Below are 16,706 nucleotides of genomic sequence, written 5' to 3'. Positions count from 1 at the left end.
CCCCACTACCACCCCACTAACCCATCTATCACCCCACTACCCCATTCCCATCTACCACCCCACTACCCCATCTACCACCCCACTACCCCATCCCCCATCTCCCATCTACTACCCCACTTCCACCCCACTACCCCATTCCCATCTACCACCCCACTACCCCATCTACCACCCCACTACCCCATTCCCATCTACCACCCCACTACCCCATCCCCCATCTACCACCCCACCACCACCCCACTACCCCATCTATCACCACCCCACCACCACCCCACTACCCCATCTCCCATCTACCACCCCACCACCACCCCACTACCCCATCTATCACCCCCACCACCACCCCACTACCCCATCTCCCATCTACTACCCCACTACCACCCCACTAACCCATCTATCACCCCACTACCCCATTCCCATCTACCACCCCACTACCCCATCTACCACCCCACTACCCCATTCCCATCTACCACCCCACTACCCCATCTACCACCCCACTACCCCATCTACCACCCCATCTCCCATCTACTACCCCACTTCCACCCCACTACCCCATCTACCACCCCACTACCCCATTCCCATCTACCACACCAATACCCCATCTACCACCCCACTACCCCATCCCCCATCTCCCATCTACTACCCCACTTCCACCCCACTACCCCATTCCCATCTACCACACCAATACCCCATCTACCACCCCACTACCCCATCTACCACCCCACTACCCCATTCCCATCTACCACCCCACTACCCCATCCCCCATCTACCACTACCCCACCACCACCCCACTACCCCATCTATCACCCCACCACCACCCCACTACCCCATCTCCCATCTACCACCCCACCACCACCCCACTACCCCATCTATCACCCCACCACCACCCCACTACCCCATCTCCCATCTACTACCCCACTACCACCCCACTAACCCATCTATCACCCCCTACCCCATTCCCATCTACCACCCCACTACCCCATCTACCACCCCACTACCCCATCCCCATCTCCCATCTACTACCCCACTTCCACCCCACTACCCCATTCCCATCTACCACCCCACTACCCCATCTACCACCCCACTACCCCATTCCCATCTACCACACCAATAACCCATCTACCACCCCACTACCCCATTCCCATCTACCACCCCACTACCCCATCCCCCATCTACCACCCCACTACCACCCCACTACCCCATCTATCACCCCACTACCCCATTCCCATCTACCACACCAATACCCCATCTACCACCCCACTACCCCATTCCCATCTACCACCCCACTACCCCATCTATCACCCCACTACCCCATTCCCATCTACCACCCCACTACCCCATCTATCACCCCACTACCCCATCTACCACCCCACTACCCCATCTATCACCCCACTACCCCATCTACCACCCCACTACCCCATCCCCATCTACCACCCCACTATCCCATCTATCACCCCACTACCCCATCTACCACCCCACTACCCCATCTATCACCCCACTACCCCACTACCCCATCCCCCATCTACCACCCCACTCCCACCCCACTAACCCATCTATCACCCCATCTACCACCCCACTACCCCACTATCCCATCTCCCATCTACTACCCCACTTCCACTCCACTATCCCATCCCCATCCCCATCCCTATCTCCCATCCCCATCCCCATCCCTATCTCCCATCCCCATCCCCATCCCTATCTCCCATCCCCATCCCCATCCCCATCCCTATCTCCCATCTACTACCCCACTTCCACTCCACTATCCCATCCCCATCCCTATCTCCCATCCCCATCCCCATCCCTATCTCCCATCCCCATCCCCATCCCTATCCCCCATCCCCCTACCACTCCACTCTCCCATCCCCATCCCCATCCCTATCCCCATCCCCATCCCCATCCCCCTACCACTCCACTATCCCATCCCCATCCCCATCCCCCTACCACTCCACTATCCCATCCCCATCCCCATCCCCCTACCACTCCACTATCCCATCCCCATCCCCCTACCACTCCCACTATCCCATCCCCATCCCCATCCCCATCCCCCATCCCCATCCCCCTACCACTCCACTATCCCATCCCCATCCCCCTACCACTCCACTATCCCATCCCCATCCCCCTACCACTCCACTATCCCATCCCCATCCCCATCTCCATCCCCATCCCCTACCACCCACTATCCCATCCCCATCCCCATCTCCATCCCCATCCCTATCGCCCATCCCCATCCCCATCCCTATCTCCCATCCCCATCCCTATCTCCCATCCCCATCCCTATCTCCCATCCCCATCCCTATCTCCCATCCCCATCCCCATCCCCATCCCTATCTCCCATCCCCATCCCCATCTCCATCCCCATCCCCATCCCTATCTCCCATCCCCATCCCCATCCCCATCCCTATCTCCCATCCCCATCCCCATCTCCATCCCCATCTCCATCCCCATCCCCATCCCACTACTTTAATTGTTTTATTGCATACATTGTCGCTCTTTGCATGTCTTTTCCTGTCATGAAAAGACATGCTATTCAAGCACTAGCATCTCTCTCTCTTTCCCCTCCACAGATCATACGGCAGAGTCGTCTCCCAAGCTGGCCTCCTATACATGTGAGTTCACTGACGAGTCTGGAGAGATCAACATCCCTGTGCCTCAGCCTGTCTGCATCAATGGAAGCCATGTGTACAACACCACCTTGGACCCTTGCCCGGGGAACCCTGTAGTACCCTTAGATCCTCTAGCCCTGGTGAAGAAGAACCTGCCTCTGTCCCAATCCCTCCAGAACCTCAACCAGCGGAGAGAGGAGCTCCCTGTCCTCCTCCCTAAAGGTCCCGCTGCGGATGGCCGGCGCTGGTCCTTTGACAAGGCAGGGAAGGAGGAGAAGGTGGCCATCGCAGCGGCCCTGGAGCAGGCTGGCCAGGGGATGGGCGAGGGGGCCAGGGAGGAGTCAGACAGAGACAGCCGGAGCAGGAACTGTCTGGATGAGTCTGAACAGGCCTCGAACTCTGACTCTGGCCCGGGCGAGAAACACAAAGGATGGTTTGGATCAAAGGACAACCATAACAAACCCAGGTGAGAAAGAATGACCACTACTGGGTGTTAACAGGCTCGAACGCAGGGTGACGTAGACAGCTCAGAAAGATAAGTGGCCTCCACTGACTATATTATAGATGACAACTGGTTTGTCTCAAAGATGTCCACCACAACCCAGGATACGTTTGTGTCATGTTGCTAGAAAACCAAAGGATTTAAATCGTATGATGTGTAAGGGATGGTTAGCCTTATTAGACCGTTGACAACTGGTTGAAGTGCCAGAGGTTTCTACACAGGGCAGGTTGGAGTCAGTGAGTCATGTTGAAGTGCCAGAGGTTTCTACACAGGGCAGGTTGGAGTCATTGAGTCATGTTGAAGTGCCAGAGGTTTCTACACAGGGCAGGTTGGAGTCATTGAGTCATGTTGAAGTGCCAGAGGTTTCTACACAGGGCAGGTTGGAGTCATACAGTTTTAATGCTAGCAGTCATACCATATAAAAATAAATCATGACCGAAACAGGAAGTTTTTGGTGCAATTTTATAAATGCAGACGGATCTAAATTAATTATGCGAGAAATGGCGGTAGAAATGCCTTTATGCACAAATATTGAAGTTAACTTGGAAGTTATGTAACGTTTCAGCATGATAAGGCACAACCATGTCACAAGGATCTGTACACAATCCCTGGAAGCTGAAAATGTCCCAGTTCTTCCTTGGCCTGCATACTCACCAGACATGTCACCAATTGAGCATGTTTGGGATGCTCTGGATCGATCTGTATGACAGCGTGTTCCAGTTCCCGCCAATATCCAGCAACTTCGCACAGCCATTGAAGAGGAGTGGGACAACATTCCACAGGCCACAATCAACAACCTGATCAACTCTATGTGAAGGAGATGTGTTGCGCTGCATGAGGCAAATGCTGGTTACACCAGATACTGACTGGTTCTGATCCACGCCCCTACATTTCTTTATGTGTGATGACTGATTACAGATGTGCATCTGTAATGTGAAATCCATAGATTAGAGCCTAATGAATTTCTTTCAATTGACTGATTTCCTTCTATGAACTGTAACTTCGTAAAATATTTGAAATTGTTGCATTTTGAGCTGACGTTTTTGTTCAGTGTGAAAATCTGCTGCTGATGGAGCTCCTGTCTGAGCTGGGCCTCTCTGAGCTGGGCCTCTCTGAGCTGGGTTTGTCTGAGCTGGTCCTCTCTGAGCTGGTCCTCTCTGAGCTGGGCCTGTCTGAGCTGGGCCTGTCTGAGCTGGGTCTCTCTGAGCTGGGCCTGTCTGAGCTGGGCCTGTCTGAGCTGGGCCTCTCTGAGCTGGGCCTCTCTGAGCTGGGCCTCTCTGAGCTGGGCCTGTCTTTGTGTGTAGGTGGGAGGAAGACTAGGGTTGAGCTAGTAATAGGTCTTGGAGAAGCTACCCACTGCCAGTAACAGTCTGAAGACTAGGGTTGAGCTAGTAATAGGTCTTGGAGAAGCTACCCACCACCAGTAACAGTCTGAAGACTAGGGTTGAGCTAGTAATAGGTCTTGGAGAAGCTACCAACCACCAGTAACTGTCTGAAGACTAGGGTTGAGCTAGTAATAGGTCTTGGAGAAGCTACCCACCACCAGTAACTGTCTAAAGACTAGGGTTGAGCTAGTAATAGGTCTTGAGGAAGCTACCCACCACCAGTAACTGTCTGAAGACTAGGGTTGAGCTAGTAATAGGTCTTGGGGAAGCTACCCACCGCCAGTAACTGTCTGAAGACTAGGGTTGAAGAGCGTCTGCTAAATGACTTAAATGTAAATGTAAAATGTCTTGGAGAAGCTACCCACCGCCAGTAACTGTCTGAAGACTAGGGTTGAGCTAGTAATAGGTCTTGGGGAAGCTACCCACCACCGGTAACTGTCTGAAGACTAGGGTTGAGCTAGTAATAGGTCTTGAGGAAGCTACCCACCGCCAGTAACTGTCTGAAGACTAGGGTTGAGCTAGTAATAGGTCTTGAGGAAGCTACCCACCACCAGTAACTGTCTGAAGACTAGGGTTGAGCTAGTAATAGGTCTTGAGGTAGCTACCCACTGCCAGTAACTGTCTGAAGACTAGGGTTGAGCTAGTAATAGGTCTTGAGGTAGCTACCCACTGCCAGTAACTGTCTGAAGACTAGGGTTGAGCTAGTAATAGGTCTTGAGGAAGCTCCATTAATTGTTTTTCTCTCCTGTGTGGTTGACACTGTGATTTTGTTTTAGTCTGGTTTGATTTACTCAATTGGGGCGAGAGCAGGTTGTTGTTCGTCCATAGTTGGTTCGTCCAAACTGTTTGACTATGGCTAACATTAAGGAATTCTTCCAAGTCCCGAGGGAGGAGCTTCTGGTTTGCTATACTTAAGACCAATTGTTATGAATTGCGACACATTATAACATTATAACATGTCTTGATCCGAGGGATAGTTTTGCATATTGTGTCTGTCCCTTTACACAAACTTGTGCTCTCCACAGATCTGGTACAAGGTGACGTTATCATAGGAGTGGCGGTGATTCTAGGAAATGACCTTGCCGGTGGGCGGGTCTGGCGAGATGTATCACCACCTCTCATGGTTTCCTTGGGCCCATCTCCGAGAGGTGCCGGATGAAGGTGCTCAGAGTTTTCCCCAAATTGTTTACTGCTTGTGCCGTGACTCATACAATGAGTCCGTGTCTGAGTCAGGTGTAGGGACCAGCGAGGTGGCGGACTATTCTGTAACTTGTGTACCTGACCTTCCTTTGTCTGTGACCTGGTAGCAGAACAGCGGGCTGACCCGGCTCTGAAAGGGTTGTTTGAGCAGGTCCTCCCGGCCGATGATGTTCCAAATGTAGTACAGAGATACTACCTAAAGGATCAATTGTTGTTGAGGAAATGGCTGCCTCGTGGTGACTATTTTTTGGGTGACCTTGTCATTCAAATTGTAGTACCATATACCTTCCGTGATATGGTTTTGCAGACGTCTCATGGGGATGTTGCTGGTCACTTAGGTGTTGGGAAGACCCATGGCCATATTCATTTATTTTGGCCTAGTCTGAAAAGAGCCGTCTCAGCATTTATCAAACTTTGCCATACTTGCCAGTTGACTGGGGAAGCCTAACCAGACGTTAAAGCCAGCACCTTTGTACCCAATATCAGTAGTAAGCCAAACCTTTGAGCGTTTAACTATTGAATGTGTAGGCCCATTGCCTCATTCCAAACCGGTAGTATTTAACTATTGAATGTGTTGGCCCATTGCCTCATTCCAAACCGGTAGAATTTAACTGTTGACGGTGATGTGCCCAGAGACCCGTTATCCAGCTGCTTATCCTCTCTGTACCATAACAACCACGTCAGTTGTTAGGGCATTGACTCAGTTTATTTCTGTTTTCGGGAAATACCCAAAATTATTCAAAGTGATCAAGGTTCCATCTTCACTTCTCACATGTTTGCACAGGTGTTAACGCCAACTTCGCATCAGACACAATCTTGCGACCGCATATCATACACAGAGTCAGGGAGCCATGGAGCGGTTCCATCAGATCTTGAAGTGGTTGTTGCCTGGTTACTGGATTGAGTTGGAACGTGACTGGAAGGAGGCTCTTGGCCTGATCTGGGCTCTACAACACTTTGGGTGTAGTGCCTCTAGTTGTATATACTGATCACAACCCACGCACTTTTTTACGCTCTACGCTGTATGGGTGGTGGTGTGACCGTCCCTCCCTGCTCTGTCTACTGTGTTTTGCTGTGCTTACTTCCTGTAGCAGATTGGTGGGCGGAGTAGGAGAGGTGGGCGGAGTTGGGAGGGTGGGCAGTGCTGATGGGATACACCTGGGGATAAAGCCACTGTTTCCCCATTCAGCAAGAGATTCCTCTCTCCATGCATACAGGTACCTTTTGGTTGTTTCTAATTTACTGACCTTCATGCCTCGTCTGATTATTGTTGTGAGTGTTTACTTTATTTATGGAGAAATTAATTTAGTTATTGCTTTACTCAGTGTGTGGTTTCCCATTGGTACAATCTTGAGAGACCCCCACCACTGAAATCTCCTCATATGCTTCGTATCAATCCTCTGTAGAAAGCTGATCTGGGGTCAGGTCCCCTCCCTCTCCATATAAGGTACTGATCCCATAATATCGTCACTCTGAGACTGTGGATATGTCCCCTGGTTTCATAATGGGCTTGAAGCCTACTTCCTGTACACTGAGCATTATGGCCCCAGATCACAGAAATGGAATGTTATTCCTTTTCATGCTCTTTTCTCTCTATGGGTTTTCTGAACTTTGAACTGAAGAATAGCGTGTTTTTATGGTTGATAAACACTTTCCTAACCCTAAATAATCTACTAGATGGGAGTATTTTGGTGCTGAGACGGAGACAACTATGCACATTTGATTTATTTTGTACTTTTATTTCTCCTTTATTTAACTAGGCAAGTCAGTTAAAAACAAATTCTTATTTACAATGACGCCCTACCAAAAGGCAAAAGGCCTCCTGTGGGGACGGGGGCCTGGGATAAAAAAAATCTATCAATCAATAAATACAATAAAAATACAGGACAACAACACACATCACAACAAGAGAGACGACACAACCCTACATAAAGAGAGACCACAACCCTACATAAAGAGAGACCACAACCCTACATAAAGAGAGACCTACGACAACAACACAACCCTACATAAAGAGAGACCTAAGACAACAACACAACCCTACATAAAGAGAGACCTACGACAACACAACCCTACATAAAGAGAGACCTAAGACAACAACACAACCCTACATAAAGAGAGACCTAAGACAACAACACAACCCTACATAAAGAGAGACCTACGACAACAACACAACCCTACATAAAGAGAGACCTAAGACAACAACACAACCCTACATAAAGAGAGACCTAAGACAACAACACAACCCTACATAAAGAGAGACCTAAGACAACAACACAACCCTACATAAAGAGAGACCTAAGACAACAACACAACCCTACATAAAGAGAGACCTACGACAACACAACCCTACATAAAGAGAGACCTAAGACGACAACACAACCCTACATAAAGAGAGACCTAAGACAACACAACCCTACATAAAGAGAGACCTAAGACAACACAACCCTACATAAAGAGAGACCACAACCCTACATAAAGAGAGACCACAACCCTACATAAAGAGAGACCTAAGACAACAACACAACCCTACATAAAGAGAGACCTAAGACAACAACACAACCCTACATAAAGAGAGACCTAAGACAACAACACAACCCTACATAAAGAGAGACCTAAGACAACAACACAACCCTACATAAAGAGAGACCTAAGACAACAACACAACCCTACATAAAGAGAGACCACAACCCTACATAAAGAGAGACCACAACCCTACATAAAGAGAGACCTAAGACAACAACACAACCCTACATAAAGAGAGACCACAACCCTACATAAAGAGAGACCTAAGACAACAACACAACCCTACATAAAGAGAGACCACAACCCTACATAGAGAGACCTAAGACAACAACACAACCCTACATAAAGAGAGACCTAAGACAACAACACAACCCTACATAAAGAGAGACCTAAGACAACAACACAACCCTACATAAAGAGAGACCTAAGACAACAACACAACCCTACATAAAGAGAGACCTAAGACAACAACACAACCCTACATAAAGAGAGACCTAAGACAACAACACAACCCTACATAAAGAGAGACCTAAGACAACAACACAACCCTACATAAAGAGAGACCTAAGACAACAACACAACACTACATAAAGAGAGACCACAACCCTACATAAAGAGAGACCACAACCCTACATAAAGAGAGACCACAACCCTACATAAAGAGAGACCACAACCCTACATAAAGAGAGACCACAACCCTACATAAAGAGAGACCTAAGACAACAACACAACCCTACATAAAGAGAGACCTAAGACAACAACACAACCCTACATAAAGAGAGACCACAACCCTACATAGAGAGACCTAAGACAACAACACAACCCTACATAAAGAGAGACCTAAGACAACAACACAACCCTACATAAAGAGAGACCTAAGACAACAACACAACCCTACATAAAGAGAGACCTAAGACAACAACACAACCCTACATAAAGAGAGACCTAAGACAACAACACAACCCTACATAAAGAGAGACCTAAGACAACAACACAACCCTACATAAAGAGAGACCTAAGACAACAACACAACACTACATAAAGAGAGACCACAACCCTACATAAAGAGAGACCACAACCCTACATAAAGAGAGACCACAACCCTACATAAAGAGAGACCACAACCCTACATAAAGAGAGACCACAACCCTACATAAAGAGAGACCTAAGACAACAACACAACCCTACATAAAGAGAGACCTAAGACAACAACACAACCCTACATAAAGAGAGACCTAAGACAACAACACAACCCTACATAAAGAGAGACCACAACCCTACATAAAGAGAGACCTAAGACAACAACACAACCCTACATAAAGAGAGACCTAAGACAACAACACAACCCTACATAAAGAGAGACCTAAGACAACAACACAACCCTACATAAAGAGAGACCTAAGACAACAACACAACCCTACATAAAGAGAGACCTAAGACAACACAACACTACATAAAGAGAGACCTAAGACAACAACACAACCCTACATAAAGAGAGACCTAAGACAACAACACAACCCTACATAAAGAGAGACCTAAGACAACAACACAACCCTACATAAAGAGAGACCTAAGACAACAACACAACCCTACATAAAGAGAGACCACAACCCTACATAAAGAGAGACCTAAGACAACAACACAACCCTACATAAAGAGAGACCTAAGAAAACAACACAACCCTACATAAAGAGAGACCTAAGACAACAACACAACCCTACATAAAGAGAGACCTAAGACAACAACACAACCCTACATAAAGAGAGACCTAAGACAACAACACAACCCTACATAAAGAGAGACCTAAGACAACAACACAACCCTACATAAAGAGAGACCTAAGACAACAACACAACCCTACATAAAGAGAGACCTAAGACAACAACACAACCCTACATAAAGAGAGACCTAAGACAACAACACAACCCTACATAAAGAGAGACCACAACCCTACATAAAGAGAGACCTAAGACAACAACACAACCCTACATAAAGAGAGACCTAAGACAACAACACAACCCTACATAAAGAGAGACCTAAGACAACAACACAACCCTACATAAAGAGAGACCTAAGACAACAACACAACCCTACATAAAGAGAGACCTAAGACAACAACACAACCCTACATAAAGAGAGACCTAAGACAACAACACAACCCTACATAAAGAGAGACCTAAGACAACAACACAACCCTACATAAAGAGAGACCTAAGACGACAACATAGCAAGGCAGCAACACATGACAACACAACATAGTAGCAACACAACATGACAACAACACAACATGGTAGCAACACATGACAACAACATGGTAGCAACACAACTTCAAATCAAATCAAATTGTATTTGTCACATACACATGGTTAGCAGATGTTAATGCGAGTGTAGCGAAATGCTTGTGCTTCTAGTTCCGACAATGCAGTAATAACCAACAAGTAATCTAGCTAACAATTCCAAAACTACTACCTTATAGACACAAGTGTAAGGGGATAAGAATATGTACATAAAGATATATGAGTAAGTGATGGTACAGAGCGGCATAGGCAAGATACAGTAGATGGTATTGAGTGCAGTATATACATATGAGATGAGTATGTAACCCAAGTGGCATAGTTAAAGTGGCTAGTGATACATGTATTACATAAAGATGCAGTAGATAGAGTACAGTATATACGTATACATATGAGATGAATAATGTAGGGTATGTAAACATTATATTAGGTAGCATTGTTTAAAGTGGCTAGTGATATATTTGACATAATTTCCCATCAATTCCCATTATTAAAGTGGCTGGAGTTGAGTCAGTGTCAATGACAGTGTGTTGGCAGCAGCCACTCAATGTTAGTGGTGGCTGTTTAACAGTCTGATGGCCTTGAGATAGAAGCTGTTTTTCAGTCTCTCGGTCCCAGCTTTGATGCACCTGTACTGACCTCGCCTTCTGGATGATAGCGGGGTGAACAGGCAGTGGCTCGGGTGGTTGTTGTCCTTGATGATCTTTATGGCCTTCCTGTGACATCGGGTGGTGTAGGTGTCCTGGAGGGCAGGTAGTTTGCCCCCGGTGATGCGTTGTGCAGACCTCACTACCCTCTGGAGAGCCTTACGGTTGTGGGTGGAGCAGTTACTGTACCAGTTGCCGTGATACAGGATGCTCTCGATTGTGCGTCTGTAGAAGTTTGTGAGTGCTTTTGGTGACAAGCCGAATTTCTTCAGCCTCCTGAGGTTGAAGAGGCGCTGCTGCGCCTTCTTCACGATGCTGTCTGTGTGGGTGGACCAATTCAGTTTGTCTGTGATGTGTACGCCGAGGAACTTAAAACTTACTACTCTCTCCACTACTGTCCCATCAATGTGGATAGGGGGATAGCAACACAACATGACAACAACATGGTAGCAACACAACATGACAACAACATGGTAGCAACACAACATGGTAGCAGCACAACATGACAACAACATGGTAGCAACACAACATGACAACAACATGGTAGCAACACAACATGACAACAACATGGTAACAACACAACATGGTAACAACACAACATGACAACAACATGGTAACAACACAACATGACAACAACATGGTAACAACACAACATGGTAACAACACAACATGACAACAACATGGTAACAACACAACATGGTAACAACACAACATGACAACAACATGGTAACAACACAACATGGTAACAACACAACATGACAACAACATGGTAACAACACAACATGGTAACAACACAACATGACAACAACACAACATGACAACAACATGGTAACAACACAACATGGTAACAACACAACATGGTAACAACACAACATGACAACAACATGGTAACAACACAACATGGTAACAACACAACATGGTAACAACACAACATGACAACAACATGGTAACAACACAACATGACAACAACATGGTAACAACACAACATGACAACAACATGGTAACAACACAACATGACAACAACATGGTAACAACACAACATGACAACAACACAACATGACAACAACATGGTAACAACACAACATGGTAACAACACAACATGGCAGCAACACAAAACATGGTACAAACATTATTGGGTACATACAACAGCACAAAGGGCAAGAAGGATAGAGACAACAATACATCGAGCAAAGCAGCCACAGCGCTCAGTAAGAGTGTCCATGATTTGAGTCTTTGAATGAAGAGATGGAAATAAAACTGTCCAGTTTTAGTGTTTGTTGCAGCACATTCCAGTCGTTAGCTGCAGCGAACTGAAAAGAGGAGCGACCCAGGGATGTGTGTGCTTTGGGGACCTTTAACAGAATGTGACTGGCAGAACAGGTGTTGTATGTGAAGGATGAGGGCTGCAGTAGATATCTCAGATAGGGGGGAGTGAACAGGTGTTGTATGTGGAGGATGAGGGCTGCAGTAGATATCTCAGATAGGGGGGAGTGAACAGGTGTTGTATGTGGAGGATGAGGGCTGCAATAGATATCTCAGATAGGGGGGAGTGAAGGGGTGTTGTATGTGGAGGATGAGGGCTGCAGTAGATATCTCAAATAGGGGGAGTGAAGGGGTGTTGTATGTGGAGGATGAGGGCTGGTAGTAGGTATCTCAGATAGGGGGAGTGAAGGGGTGTTGTATGTGGAGGATGAGGGCTGCAGTAGATATCTCAGATAGGGGGAGTGAACAGGTGTTGTATGTGGAGGATGAGGGCTGCAGTAGATATCTCAGATAAGGGGAGTGAAGGGGTGTTGTATGTGGAGGATGAGGGCTGCAGTAGGTATCTCAGATAGGGGGGAGTGAACAGGTGTTGTATGTGGAGGATGAGGGCTGCAGTAGGTATCTCAGATAGGGGGGAGTGAACAGGTGTTGTATGTGGAGGATGAGGGCTGCAGTAGGTATCTAAGATAGGGGGGAGTGAACAGGTGTTGTATGTGGAGGATGAGGGCTGCAGTAGATATCTCAGATAGGGGGGAGTGAGGCCTTAGAGAGTTTTTACATGGCTTTATTTACATTGTCGACAGACTAGACTACATGGAGACAACGGGTTCTGGGATCAATAAAAACAAAATATATATATACAACAAAATTAAAAGGTACACAGTATTTAAATTGATCCCAGAACCCGTTGTCTCCATGTAGTCTAGTCTGTCGACAACATTAAAAGGTACACAGTATTTAAAGGGATGGCTTCAGATAAATATACTGAAAACCCTATTGAATAAAAACTCCATGAGAAAATCTGTTGGGCAGCAAGTGGGAGGGTTTTCCTCGGTTGAATGACGTTTCTTCAGAGCGCAAGGGAACCACGCCTACAGAGCCTGTTAGGCACCTGCAGAAGGTATGTCTGAATAGAAGGGAACCACGCTAACAGAGCCTGTTAGGCACCTGCAGAAGGTATGTCTGAATAGAAGGGAACCACGCCTACAGAGCCTGTTAGGCACCTGCAGAAGGTATGTCTGAATAGAAGGGAACCACGCCTACAGAGCCTGTTAGGCACCTGCAGAAGGTATGTCTGAATAGAAGGGAACCACGCCTACAGAGCCTGTTAGGCACCTGCAGAAGGTATCTGACAGGTCTGACAGGTCTGAATACCAACTACTGAGAAGTGCGTAGCAAAGGCGTAAATTCCTGAATCGGTTCCTAATGAGGTGTGTACTTTTTTTTTGGTAAGACCTGTTTCTAATAGAGCGAAGGTCAGATGGATGAGGGTCCTGTATGTTGAATCCATCTGGCTAGACAACACAAACCGATCTGGCACCAGGCTACAACGGGTCTACAACTACACGGACCCATATTCAGTGGTGCCACTCAGTCTGGTGCATCGTCTCTCAGGCTAAACATTACATCGTCTGTCTAGCTCAACGTGTTGTCGCAGGACTGGACTTAAAGCCTGATGTTGATTAGGGGTTGAGGTACAGGTATGAGGGACATTGGAAGCTACTCAGTTTTACTACATCAGGCCAACCACTGGATGGTTTAGTCTGTCAGGGGATAACGCCTCAGAGTTTTAGATGCTAAGAAATACCTTATTATTATTTTTAAATTCAGAATTGAAGGTATTATCCCCCAACATTTGCAGTTGTTTGGTGTTACCACTGACTATGTCCAGGAGAACTGCAGGTCTGAGGTTAGCCTTGTAAACAAGCATCACTAATCAAGAGGACTGTGTGCCTTCCTTTCACAGCCCGGTGGTGTCACCTAGCTCAGGCTCTCACCTCATCCCCCATACCCCTGGTCTCACCCCCCTTACCCCTGGTCTGCTGTCCTGGGGCCCCCCTCACCTCCCTGTAGATCCTAACTCACTGGGCACCCCACTCCATCACACTAACCCCTTCAGCCCGTCTCCTCCCCTCATGTCTCCCTCCAACCCGTTCCTCTCTCTCCTCCAGTGTAACCCTTTCTACGAGGAGGTCCTAGCTGACCAAGCTCTAAACCTTAACTCTGCCCAGCCCCATCTGCCTCCCTGTTGTTCTAGCTTTACCTCCTATATCTCAGTAGCACCCCAAACCTGGTCTACCAACCCTAACCCCGTACCCATCCTGCCCCCAACCCAAGACAGCCCAGTCACACCAGACTGCACTAACACTGGTATGAAAAGAGCCTCCCTGAAACTTCCTCCAGAAGAGAAGAGCACCAACACTAAGGATAAAGAAGAAGAAGAAGCAGTCACACCAGACTGCTCTAACGCTGGTATGAAGGAACAAAGAGCCTCCCTGAAACTTCCTCCAGAAGAGAAGAGCGCCAACACTAAGGATAAAGAAGAAGAAGAAGCAGTCACACCAGACTGCACTAACGCTGGTATGTTGGAACAAAGAGCCTCCCTGAAACTTCCTCCAGAAGAGAAGAGCGCCAACACTAAGGATAAAGAAGAAGAAGAAGCAGTCACACCAGACTGCACTAACGCTGGTATGAAGGAACAAAGAGCCTCCCTGAAACTTCCTCCAGAAGAGAAGAGCGCCAACACTAAGGATAAAGAAGAAGCAGTCAAAACGAGCCAGAGACCGCTCCAAAAGACTGAGACGGTGCCCTCTGCTAACTCTCCCCTCTGTGAGGAAGACATGTCCTATGCTAAGGCTGAGACTGCATCATTCTACTCTGCCACTGGCCCAGACAACATGTCTGCTTTAGACTTGATGGGGGAGTTCTCTGACGATCGATGCTGGGCCACTTGTGATGATGTCATCCGGTCAGACACAATAGATCGAGCCACATCCCATCTGGGAGCCACCTGTGTTGTTAAAGAGAAGACCACATCCCCTGAAGCAAGGATAGACTGGCCAATCGGCATGGACTTAGAATCATATAACTCAGCAGAACTTTCCAATGCAATTCTACACTCTGTCAGGTCTCAAGCTCACAGTTCACTAAAAACAGTTCAGTCCACTACTGGGACATCTAGTGGTGAGAAGGTCAATGACGACATTGAGGATTACAGATCAGAGGACCAATACTCAGAACACCCTCGTGTGGAGTCCGTTGTACTCCAACATTCTCTCTCAGAAGAACACCCTCTCCAACGGTCCCTCTCAGAGGGCACAAGGAGGAACAGCGTGGAGGACCTGACTCTGTCGTTCGGCAGCGACCCTGGCGTTGTAACCCTGGGGTCGTTGTCCTTTGTCCAGCAGCATGACACTCCTGACCTCCTCGTTGCCTCCTCCTTCTCCGCTCCTTCCTCTCTAACTGCTGAGCGTAACACATCTTCCTCTTCAGCTCTCTCCTCTCTCCCTGCCCCGCCCCCTGCTACTGTGAGGTCATCAGTAAGCACTGTCTCGGCCGCAACCCTTTTCTCCACTGCACAGCCAGTGATTGGTGCATCGCATGCCGGCATGCCCCAGGAGACACATCCGCCAGCCAATCAGCAGATCAGGTGAGGTCACATGTTTACTGGGAAGTGTGGGGGGGTGTCTCAACAGGGCCTCAAGTTCTTCTTCTTCTCTCAGCGACTGCCACAGTTGATGCAAAGATGAGCCCTCTACTTATCTCTATGGCGATTGACGATCCTCTCGTTGCTTCCACTGCCTCTCCTCTGCAACCCGTCTTCCTTTTCTTCTGTGCGAAAATCTTCTACTCTTATTTGTCAACACACACCATACTCCTGTGGTTCTTGTCTCTATGGTCAGTGTGATGGTTCCTGAAGTTAACCCCCCCCCGCACCCACTCCCCAATGAAATGTAGTATAGACTCCTTTATGTGTTTGCTACACGGGGGGGCGACACGCGCAAGTTGGTGGCAGAACAAGGGGGAGTTATTCTGTAGAAAGCCAGCAAAAAACGTCTGTATTTACATGATGCTTATGAGTGCATTTCACACTACTTTTGGATTATAATGGGATTTTCAGGCTCGTGTGAATGTCCTGCTTAACATAATGTTTGCGTCATCATCGCAAATCAACTGCATTATACTTCAAATACACTTCAACCAGTAAAATGGCTCTTCGGCTAGCTTTTGCTACAACCTATATCATATGAGCGTTAGCATTCTAGCTAACAAATGCTACATCCAAAATAGTT

General features: G+C 47.5%; 1 protein-coding gene across 3 annotated transcripts in view; it reads left to right on the top strand.

Annotated features, from left to right (window-relative positions):
- Positions 1–16,706, top strand: part of rab11fip5a (RAB11 family interacting protein 5a (class I)) — an 82,386-nt gene that overhangs the window by 52,835 nt on the left and 12,845 nt on the right. For 2 of the 3 annotated variants that reach the window (XM_065004438.1, XM_065004437.1), the window contains exons 3-4: positions 2,559–3,063; positions 14,381–16,063. In XM_065004438.1, the coding sequence (XP_064860510.1) occupies positions 2,559–3,063; positions 14,381–16,063 (2,188 nt within the window). The remainder of the gene's footprint in view (positions 1–2,558; positions 3,064–14,380; positions 16,064–16,706) is intronic. The other variant, XM_065004439.1, reaches the window with a different exon arrangement.

The sequence above is a fragment of the Oncorhynchus nerka genome, linkage group LG18 (genome assembly GCF_034236695.1).
Source record: "Oncorhynchus nerka isolate Pitt River linkage group LG18, Oner_Uvic_2.0, whole genome shotgun sequence".
NCBI lineage: Eukaryota > Metazoa > Chordata > Actinopteri > Salmoniformes > Salmonidae > Oncorhynchus > Oncorhynchus nerka.
This window is presented reverse-complemented; position numbering and strand designations above follow the sequence as displayed.